This window comes from Saccostrea cucullata, unplaced genomic scaffold, assembly GCF_032062105.1.
Source record: "Saccostrea cucullata isolate Sc308-1 unplaced genomic scaffold, CSIRO_AGI_Scuc_v1 ctg544, whole genome shotgun sequence".
NCBI lineage: Eukaryota > Metazoa > Mollusca > Bivalvia > Ostreida > Ostreidae > Saccostrea > Saccostrea cuccullata.
Genome location: NW_026922756.1, coordinates 198136 through 209755, shown reverse-complemented (window position 1 = coordinate 209755; position 11620 = coordinate 198136). Strand labels below are relative to the sequence as shown.

General features: G+C 34.6%; 1 protein-coding gene and 1 long non-coding RNA gene across 2 annotated transcripts; both read left to right on the top strand.

The window, feature by feature from the left end:
• Positions 1–415: 415 nt before the first annotated feature.
• Positions 416–2121, top strand: LOC134262367 (uncharacterized). The gene is made up of 5 exons (XR_009991003.1): positions 416–712; positions 822–873; positions 1549–1617; positions 1755–1836; positions 1964–2121. It is a non-coding gene; the product is annotated as an uncharacterized LOC134262367 (long non-coding RNA).
• A 2930-nt stretch (positions 2122–5051) lies between these two features.
• Positions 5052–10187, top strand: LOC134262377 (L-threonine 3-dehydrogenase, mitochondrial-like). Its single transcript, XM_062744755.1, has 9 exons — positions 5052–5161; positions 6497–6640; positions 6902–6944; positions 7578–7648; positions 8698–8913; positions 9010–9116; positions 9294–9384; positions 9474–9740; positions 9831–10187. Exons 2-9 carry the CDS (start codon positions 6508–6510, stop codon positions 9974–9976), a joined length of 1074 nt encoding a protein of 357 aa, XP_062600739.1. The 5' UTR covers positions 5052–5161; positions 6497–6507; the 3' UTR covers positions 9977–10187.
• The last annotated feature ends 1433 nt before the right edge of the window (positions 10188–11620 follow it).

The window sequence follows — 11620 nt, the reverse complement described above, 5'->3', positions numbered from 1 at the left end:
TTATTTTTTAAGAAAGTAACTGGCTTATTGTGATTCCGACATCAAGTTCAAGCTTCATGTAACACTTGTGTTCTTCCATGTTTGAACAATATGATATTTATCAAAATATTTTGCATAAAAAGTTTAAAATTTTTGTATAATATTGTTTTACAAGCTGTATTTAATAAATTTATACCACAAAATTTTATGGTAATTTATTAGGCTTACACAAAAATTTCCTAAATATGGCAAAAACATGTTTTGGGCAACTTCAGACGTTGTTTTATGAAGCATAATAGATAGAAGCATGATGTTTGATTAATCCACACGTATATTTTAAGAAAAGACCAATAAATGATTTTAAATAATGCATTCAAACTTGTTGAATTTGTAAAAACTAACCATTATTTACAAAACATTGTATCTAGCATGAAGCACAAAACCAACCCCCATGTTGTTTTTTGACGTGGGTACAACGTTTTAGCGCTCTTCGCTCATTGGATGACTCACTTTTGGAGAACCAATTAGCACGAGCAAAACTGAGCCAATCAGTAGCAAGTATATTCCCTAAAAAAGGATATAAGCACGAGAGCTCTAGGATCAGCATCAGTTGCTTTCAACGCATTGCGAAGGAAGGACGCAAAATGGAAACCTCCAAGCTCATTCAATCTTCCGCCATTCTTGGCACATTTCTTTCATCAACAGGCCGTGCCCTGCATCTAGACATGTATAAGTAAGTAATTTAAAATCTATTATTGATAAAGAAAAATTTGATAAATAACCTCAATTTTTATTGCTTTACAAAAGAGCGTCCATAGCAACGCATATTGTTTTGTATATAGATTGGGTTGTGATGTATGCCAATTTAGTAAAGAGATGGGTGCCACACTAGGGGTAAGTTGCTTACTAGAATTTTTATTCAATGTTTCTATGTTTCGTTGTGTTCGTGTTCTAGCATTCTGTCTCTATCGACTTTCTAATTCTCTTGTTATTAACTCTCTGTCGCTCATTTTAAATGTATTTCAAAAAAATTTCTTTTTTAAGTAACAACAGCAACACTGAGAGAATTATATATCTTAGTGTAGTCTACTTGTGTGCCACAGCTTTACCACAACTACTTCTGCTGCTGCTCTGTCTTTCTTCTCGGCAACAGATCTGCTCTTCTTTCTGGCCTTTCTGCTCTTTGTTGTTTCGTTTGTTGGTTGTGTTCAGTTTGTTCGTCAATTCAACACTGCAATGCAAGACCTCAAAAAACTGAGGAGAACTATAGACTTGTGTGCCAAGTTATATTGGAAATGGCAGAACAGACAACACCGTTACAGACAGACAGACACTTGTGTGCCAAGTTATATTGAAATCAGACAAAACTGTACATTTTGGTTTACAGGGACAGACAGACAGACAGACAGACAGACAGACGGACTTGCAGAAGGTGAATTTTGTTTAATTTTCTATGTACTGTCTTTGCATTTGCCATTTTACGGTGGCATTTCATATTTTATTTGAACCACAAAAGAATACAATTAGAAGAGGGTTATATGTTTAATTTTTCTTTTATTACATTTTCAGAGAATGTGCAGATGAGACTGGCTTTAACAGCTCTGATGAACGATGCCGAAGAAGCCGAGAAACCATTAGGTAAGTACACCTCAGCTCTCACCCAAAGGAATCCCTATAAGTAAAAAAAATATATAATACTAATCATTAGCTTATTTATAAAGCATTGGGATTTTAAAATCAAGCAAACGACTTATAATATTACTTTTCTATTATAGATTTGAAGTTGAGCGCTCTATCCCAGGAACAGAAAAATTTAAGCAAGTGGCTGAACTTCCACACTGATATGTTCAGCATCAGGTACTATTATTTTACTCCGTATTTTTGTTTTAGGTACAGATGCCTTAAAAATGAATAAACAGTGATCATTCTTGTAATTTGATGAGTTATATGAGTAAATTATTTACATTTCTAAATTTGATTTCAGACTGAACAGCATGGAGAGCCAAGCTCACAAAGCATCACAGAGCCGTAGATACAGAAGATGAAGTATTGAGCCAGAGCGCCCATGAACTTTGCATCAGCGAATTTTTAAATCATATTAAAACAGTTAAATATGTTCTAATAAAGTATTGTTGTTTGAAACTTTTGACTTCATTTAAAATTTTCCTTTTACTCGTAAACAGTAGAAATGACATGGGCTGTATACTGAACATTTGTCAGCGACATGTACAAATACAGGAAGGAAGGGGAGAGGGGAATCGCTTGGATCTTCCTGAGAAGAGAAATATATGTTAATTGTTCATCTACAGTTTAACCTGGTTTAGTTTGATTTGGAAATGGAAGATCACATTAAGGTGCTTTAGACCCCCTCTCCTCCAAGTCGTACGTGATTCAGTTCAGTTTATTGAAGTCGAGAGACATACATCTCATAGATTCATGCAATCTTATTTATCGGAGCTAGATACTAGAGGACCACGGCCGGGAACCAGAAGGTGTATACAAAGTATACTAGTTCTGTTAAATTTACAACTTGTAGCAGACGTTCAAAAGCACTTACACCTACTTATTTATGGGGATACGAAGCAAATGGAGAAATTTTGTGATCACTGTACTTAAAAAAAACCTTCACTGATTTTGACTTCGGCGCATGTTATTCCTATCAACCAAAGGCGTTTTAAGCATGTGATTGAAATGATAAGAAATATTAATAAGTACGGATATCAATGAAATACAGGGTGTTTCATAATAAATGTTACATTTTGAGATCTGATTATTTTTCTTACTTAACATATTTCTACTTTTATATCATTTTACATACACTCAGTGCTGAATTGTAAAGCTGTTTTTTTTTTTCAAATCATGTCGCCAATATTCATTCCATTCATTCACAAGTTCATGAAATAAATTTTCAAAAGAAAATAGAAGCTTTCTAGCATGCTTATCAGAAGGATAATAACAAGGTTAAAGGACAGGGACGGACAATATGTGATAAATGACACAGTATTCCAGGAAGCCAAAAAGACTTTAAGTAGTGGAGATTTTAATGGTGAAGTCGAGACTCTTCGTGTAGCGAACATCTGAGAAAAGTGTCTGATAGATATTTTCAGAAATTTATTTTGGCAATATCAACATTTTCAGCATATAATGAACTTTTCAATATGATTTGAAGTAATCAGTATACAATTACAGTGTACTTCTTTCAATAAGTAATGCGAGGAAAGAGTTTGACCTCTGCATCATCTCAATTTTGGGCTAATTTCTGGGGGATGTTCTTCAGGAACAGGGTCTACAATCCTAGACCACAGATATTGAGTGAGCTTAAAAAGATAATGGACCTTCAAATGAGTGTCTATGCAAAAATATGTGACAAGGTTATATACAAATTTCAAGTAGCAACTTCATTTGTTGTAGAATTTATGGAGATCATTTGGAACATGTAATTTGAATTTGAAACGAAAGCATGTAGAAACTTTTATGTGAATATGTATGGGCGTTGGAGAAATAAATGGTCACGTTGTCCCATCTGTTCAAAAATGGAAACTACCTACTCCATATCGTTGCTACAACAATGCTTTTACTTTAGAAGCAAGATCTACGGTGTATCTGTTCAGGAAAGAAATACTTGTAGCACCCTCCCCCACCCCACCCCTTTCTTCAATATACATGAAAGCACACCAACCATAACAGGATCTATCTTGAAGGGAAAAACGTTCGTCTATACAAATCAGAAATGCTGGAATATGTATACTTGTACTTGTATAATTCGGTGTGGTCCTGGTACTCTTGAAATCAATTATTTCTACAAATTCCATTGAAAAACTACCCATGCATGATTTAAAAAAAAACGAATAGAATCTATACTAGTACATAAACTGAGAATGTTTCAATGTAAATATGACTAATCAAGACCAAAAAATCTGTTAAAAGGATTTTTTCCATTTTTTCCTTGTATGTTATCTTTTATTGTGGCCTCCATCTACCCCAGAGCTATGTTGTGAATAAGCTTGAATCTACATCCTTATGTAAAATTTAATCTTTTCTATCATCAAATGTTCGTCAATGCTTAATTACATTTTCTAGATTTTATTGAAAAACAGAAAAATATCTATGTACAGGCATTAATTCACAATATATAAAAGAAACAACCAAATGAATGAGGAATATTGATAAGTTTTATAGATGTCCATTCCTCCATCAAAGACATTTTACTAATATTAAAATTATTTTACTGTTGTCCTTGTGACAAGATTAAATTCTGAGTTATGGCAAAATTTAGTCAAATGCGACTTGTTGGTGGTCAGCTATAGGTACTTGTGCTATTTTTGAGTGAAAAACTAAGGAAAATGTTGTTAATCATCAAAATGTGTATCCACTTTCTCTCTCTCTCTCTCTCAGAAGAAATTTTTAATTCGCATTAGTTTACTTCGCATTAATTTACTGCGAATTAAACTCTCTGTGTGAATAGGGCATTATATTATCTACCCTTTCTCTCTCTCTCTCTCTCTCATCATTTTTTTACAGAAAAATCATAAATGTTGTAAAGCGATATATTAGAATCGGTGTCAGAATTTAAAAAAAAAGATTTAAGCTTTTATTAATTTGGGTGTAATCATTTTTTTTTCATCTTTTGAGCTTGGAGTTTGACTTGCATCCTTCGTCATGAGTTGTCAAAATAAATTAAAGTCTGCCCTGTAAGTTTAGCGATCAATATCGCATCGTTCCAACAACCCTATTGTTCAATAAAACGCCAAGATATTGAAGACCATACTTCTCTAGATTTTTAGAATTTTTTTTTTAATCATAGACTAAATGTATTTATCAAATATATTATAAATACTTAAATTGCATCTCAGCCATATCAACTTTCATTGCGGTGAGGATGAAAAATATTGATTGTATACTAATGTTATCACGGCAGGACGTATCCAGTGTAGTAATGTAGTAAAAATATTACACAAATAGATTGATGCATTAAATTGCAACAAATCAAATAAACGGATTTCCACTTGTCATGTTGATAAACTATAAAAGGAACATTTCATTCAACAATTAAAATACACACGTCACAGCAAAACCGGATGTGTACACTTTGCCATGAGCTCAACAATGTGATTGGCTGGCGAAGACAAGCCCCCAGTACACGAGGTTTATTAGGAAACATAACCAAATAGAGAATACCCAGGTAAGTCTTATCATTTGATATCATCCCGAAAGTTAATATTGCGGTATATTTTGACTTATAAAAGCGATTTCATATAGGACTAAAATCCAACACACAGTTATGATACAAATCCACAGAACAACGCGACATATTGCACGATGTTTTTAAACGATTAGTGTACTGATGAGGTCAAAAGGTCGTGTCATATGTTGTAATGTAAAGAATATATTTTTATAGGTTATGAAAAGTATATATTATGTAGAATTTTTATTCTTTACTGCCTCGGGAATGCCGTCATTTTATCAGAATGTCCGTGTGTACACTGTAGGTAATTATTAGGAACGGAACAAGTCTAGACCGTGACAAGGAACTTCATAAAATCAATCACTGTATTGCTTTTTGAAGAAGAACGTGATTAATATTGAGATTTTAAAGATACATAGTGTTTACATTTCAGTACAAGTATACATACAGATTATTCATGATATTTCGATAATTCTGAACGATAAAAAATTAAACAAATATGTCAATTTGTAACACTAAGCACTTATAAGTGTTTTTATTTTTAAATGTGAACATTCCTAGTCCGATCATTGCGTAGATTAAAAGTCAATATGTTACTGTATGCCCTGGTTGTTTCACCAATTCCTACTAAACACGTGTGTCACAGGGGAAAAAATCGGTTCCACTCAACCATATACTCCCTCAACCATGAATGAATTTAGTAGATTAATACTTTTGATCCTTGAAAATCGTTAAAACTAGCGAACAAATGGGTCTTGTGACTCTTGTCCATGGGCGGATCTAGAGGGAGGGTGGCGGTCCCTCTTAAATTTTCAGAATGGAAAAAAAACCTTTGGACCCCCATCCCCCTTTGGAAACAGAGACCCTACAAAAATAGTAAGAAAAGTGTTATCTTTTAACCTCCAACATCTCGTACGTTCTATGGTCGATACAATGACATCCAAATATTATTTTCAAGTTTGGATGGGAAGTTTAAAAGATTCCGAGTCTGATGAATAACGAGTCGACATTGTGAAAATTTTCTATTTCTGGGTGTTTGTAATTTTGGGGTTTGGGGTTAAATGTGTATACTTTACAATGTATAAATGCGTTTTGATTCATTTGACACATGACAAATTAGTTAATTTGTCGTCTCAATTTGCACAACGACATCGACCAAGACACTGACAAAAAATCGTACGTGTCAATATGCTGCACACTAAAGGGAAGAACGCGATTAATAATGAATGTTAAATTATGAATTTTAAGTGCATTTTAAAAGAGCAAATACTTCTTGAAAAGGCACGCCACGTTTAAGTGCATTTTGCTTTCTTTTTGTCATTTTACCTGAAGGGTTTGTTGGAATGAGTGGACTGCCCGTCAGGAATTTGTTGCGTAGCTGTGTCCCGCGGGCAAGTTTTGTTCGCCAGTACAACGGTGTCAGTGGCGCACCAGGGGTCAAAGACAAAAATGAGCATCCTAACGTTCTAATTACAGGTAGTTACCATAAGAAGTAATCCTAGATCTAAGATATTATTTTCAAAATTAAGAATTTTTATGTTTACGATAGATAATTTTTTTTTACTTGACATTCACACCCCCCTCCAATTTGGCAAATGAATGTTTTAGATTTAGTTTGATGAGAATCGATGCAATGGATGAAAAAATTGCCTAATATGTATTATGTATGCTTAAAGTGTCGTTTGCATTTATACTTTGTGTATTTTCTTCTTACGATCCGTATGTTTTTTTTTTCAGGAAGCCTTGGGCAGTTGGGGACTGGACTTGCCAAAGTAATGAGGTCGGTAGATTTTTTTCTGTATACATTTAATGTTTCTAACAAAGATTTTAAGGTATAAAAGATTCGGGCCTAAAGTATAGATTTAATATAACTGTTTTTGGCTTGATAATAGAGAGGTTAAGCATTTGACCGTGTACGTCTACTTGTACGTGTAAACCTAGAAGTGATTTTACACGTACGCGTAACTGTCATCGTGTTCTGTTTAACAAACTGCACGTGTACCGGTACGTGTAAAACGTCATTTCAGTAAGGCACTTTACAATCCATTTGTGTCAAGTAAATCTATGACTTGAAATAAAAAAGATGCATTGGATGTACGTAATAAATTCTCAACTTCATACCTAACACCGGCTGAAAAATATATATTCTGTAGTTTAAGTTTAAGAAGTACAAGTTCTCACCTACGTGTACTTGCGAATCTACACGTTGTGTACAACTTGTAGAATTCATCGGTATGCAAAACTGATGATGTAAATCGCATTAAATTAGGGGATTTCCCTAGCTACACGTACACGTAGACGTACACGGTCATCTGCTTAACCTCTCTATTAGGCCAGTTTTTTTAAGTAACATTTCAATACAATCGGAAATGCGATACATACATGTATTTAAAAAAAATCTTTTTGTTTACAGACAACGTTATGGTCGGAATAACGTAATAATGTCCGACATCCTCAAACCATCAAAGGAAGTTTCGGAAAGCGGTGAGTGTTCTTTTATAATGTTATATTGGCTACAGATATATGCACTTTGTATTATTCTGTTACATTTTTTAAATAAAACAAAAAAATCTTTTATTCAGCGAGAATCTTTTAAAAGAAACATATACAGATAACAAACAGCATTCAAGGTCAAAAATGCATAAAATAATACAAAAACAGGAGCAGAGCAAACACGGACCTCCAAAACACCAGGAGGTGGGATCAGGTGCCATGGAGGACTGAGCATCTCCTTCCGACCGGTCACACCTGCCGTGTGCTCTTTGTCATGATCGCGAAATAACGGGAAAATCCGTCGTCAATTCAGTGTTTAAATAATGCACTAACAATTAGTATGAAAAACGTCAGTATGACTCAATGATAAATTGTATTTGCTGACAAGGTCATTGTATCGACCATAGAACGTACGAGATGTTGACTTTAAACGAAACTGCTGATATTCTTGTTTCATCAACTTGATTGTCAATAATTAACCTCATTTTTGAAATTATTCATACATAGAGCATGCTCAACTGAGATATATAAACTCAGGTGATAAAAGGATATTGCTGCATAAGTAAGGGAAGTTGACGATTGAAAAGTTAAAGTAATCATATTTATCATAAAGCTTGGTTGTTAAATTACCATTGACGTCTTATTCTTAAAATGAAATATCTAAATATGAAACAGTTGTGTCAAACTCTATGGTATCTTTTATCTCAAGGTCACCAGGATATATGATATCGGCATAGAATGGAAATAACCATTATTAATTGACAACACGTCGTCGATATATCTAAATGTCGAGTTGAAGGCCACAGCAAGTGTTTTCTTCTTTTCATGCATAAGATTTTGCATAATTTCTGCTTCATATGAATACAAAAATAGGTCTGATAATAACGGGGCGCAATTGGTACCCATGGGAATTCCAATAGATTTTCTTTGACCATACCATTCATGATTCTTTTTCTGGACTAGGTCCATATATTTTTGCCGATATATTGACTTTGAAAAGCAACAACATATTATCAAAAGTTTAGCTTTTTCTTGACTAGGTCCCTATGTTTTTGCCGATATTTTGGACTTTAAGAAGCTACAGGAACTGATTGTTAACTACAACATTGACTGGATCATTCACTTTAGTGCACTGCTTAGTGCTATAGGAGAAAACAATGTCCCACTGGCCATGCGAGTCAACATTGAGGGTCTCCATAATGTACTGGAGTTAGCCAAACAGTACAGACTTAAAATATTTGTGCCAAGTACTATCGGTAGGCAGATCGTGTGTCCACTTCCTTGCCAATTCCTTCACTAATTAACAGTTTATTTTTAACAATTTATTAATTACATATCTGTATCATTTATAGGGGCCTTTGGTCCAGATTCACCACGCGATCCCACTCCTGACCTGTGTATTCAACGCCCAAGAACAATTTATGGGGTCTCCAAGGTTCATGCTGAACTGATGGGCGAGGTAATTCTTTTCCCCACTAGGCACTACTCTGATAGTTTTTTAAAGAGTTCCCGAGAATTTGTTTGGAACTTATTTTTTAAATGAATCAAAAGGACTGGAAACAAGCTCTTTCAGCTTACGAGTTCCTTGAGAATTTGTGTATACTTTATAAAAAAAAAAAAAGTCTATATTTTTCAGTATTATTATCACAAGTTTGGTATGGACTTCCGAAGTTTACGATTTCCTGGAATCATATCAGCTGACACAAACCCTGGGGGTGGCACCACGGGTACGTTTTAAACTAAATTTTTCTGTTTCTCCTTTAAATAATCTAATTGGTAGCTTTACAAACAAATGACATTTTTTTCATTCTTTTAGATTACGCTGTCAAGATCTTCCATGACGCTCTGAAAACCGGCCACTTTAAATGCTATCTACGCGAGGACACAAGACTTCCGATGATGTTCATAGACGATTGTTTGAGATCAGTCGTGGAATTCATGGAAACTCCCGACTCGAAGCTGAAAATGAGGACCTATAATGTGACTGCAATGAGTTTTACACCCGGCGAGATTGTGGAAGAAGTCCGAAAACACGTACCGGAACTAAAAGTGACGTATGAAATTGATGGACGACAAGACATAGGTAGCCACTCCGTGAATTGTTTCACTTTAATTCAGTTTAAGATAAATGCATTTTAGAGACAATTACTATAATTCTTCTTGTAATTTGCAGCCGACACCTGGCCTAAACGTTTTGATGACAGTAACGCACGCACAGATTGGGGATGGAAACATACACTTGATCTTCCGGGAATGTGCAAGGCCATGTTTGATTTCCTAGCTCCCTCAGAAAAACCAGAACAAAGGATAAAAATGTAAACTCTAGTGTTAATTGTGTAAGGACTCTGGACTCAAGTCCCGCTAGAGAAAGCAATCTCATGATCAACAAATTAACGCAATGGAATCTCAATTTTTACTTCACATGGAATCTCACTTTTTTTGGAATTGTTTTATTTGCCTGATGTGAACTTTTGCGAGTTTTAATATTTATATTTGGTTTTTTGTTACCTGCTTTATATTGTTAATAAAGCTATAAGTTTTATTTGAAAAAAATATTTTATTTGCATTGTGGAGTTTGAATGACTTTGTTTTGGTTATGAATTTCATACTTTCTCAGTTATATCTTTTTTTTTAATTAAGAAAACGTGTAGCCAGTTCAGAGCATACTGTTTCAAACAAACTCGTATTTTTCTTTTGAAAGAGGGGGGTGGGGGGGGGCAGTCAGCAAAAAATTAGCTGATCCAAAAAAATTGACATGGAAATAAAAGGAAGGGAAAATGCCATAAAGTGATTTTTTATTGGCGGGGAGCTAACTTCAGCTTACTTTAGCAGATTTGTTTTAGCCTGCTTAAATTCTAATCGCTAAATTTGCACCCTTGTTTATTAATATGGAGAACAAGGGGTAAAAAAAACGATCAACCTATTTTTAAACTTTACGTAGTTCATTTTGTATTGTTATATTTTTTACTCAAAAACTCTTAACGTACTGAAATTCATTTTAAATCTGAATTTCATCTCTTGCAACAGCATGGAATCTTTTGTCCGCAAAAATAATCGACATGCTTTGATCAAGCAAATGCTAAAGAAACCCGCTATTCGATCATGTTAATGGCGAATACAGGAAGTCTTTAGGAATTCGTATAAGTACATGCACACGGAAATTTTCATAAATAAGCACCAATCTTATCCCAAATATTTACACAGGATTAGCAGCCGCAAAAAAAGAAAATTTGAAACAACAGGTCGACTTTTTTTTTTCCTTTCATAATAAGAAAATGTGAGAGATGATTGGATATCCTATTATCCACAGTGACGTCATGTGACTATGACGTCACAATAGTCCCGTTTCTATTATCTCAACAACAATGGAACCGGAAAACAGACCTCGCAGGTTTATGAACTTTTTTAGACGCCTGAGAAAAAGAAATCGTGTAAACGTTTACATTGAAAAACCTGATACAGAAGCATGCCAAGCCCGTCCACCTAGGAAAGGTCTGCTGACTAGAATGAGAGACGCGTGGTCACGCATTAAAAAGATCGGGAGGAATCGTGTACACCCCCAGGCTCAGGAAACCTCTGGTTCTTTACCTGATGCGGAGTCAGAAAGCTTATCTGAATTATCACTTACAGAAGGGATAGTCCTGTCTATTGATAGAACGCCGTCACTTATTTCATTAGTAGAGAGCCCGGCTAGGACTTGCTTACTTCCCTATGAAGAGGAATCGGACAATGTGTTGATAGCGTGTTTTGATAGAGACTGAGGTAATAATAACAGTTATTTATTTTAAGAAATGTTCTACATATTTCAATTACCTTTGAAAATAAATGTACTAATACACATTCATAACTTCTATTTCAGCTTTCAGTGAAACTGCTTTGCATTTTCCAAGAAAAGAAACCCTTGCAATGCTGTCATTCTTCAACCAAGGGATCAAGGGAAAAACATTAATACAAACGAGCTGA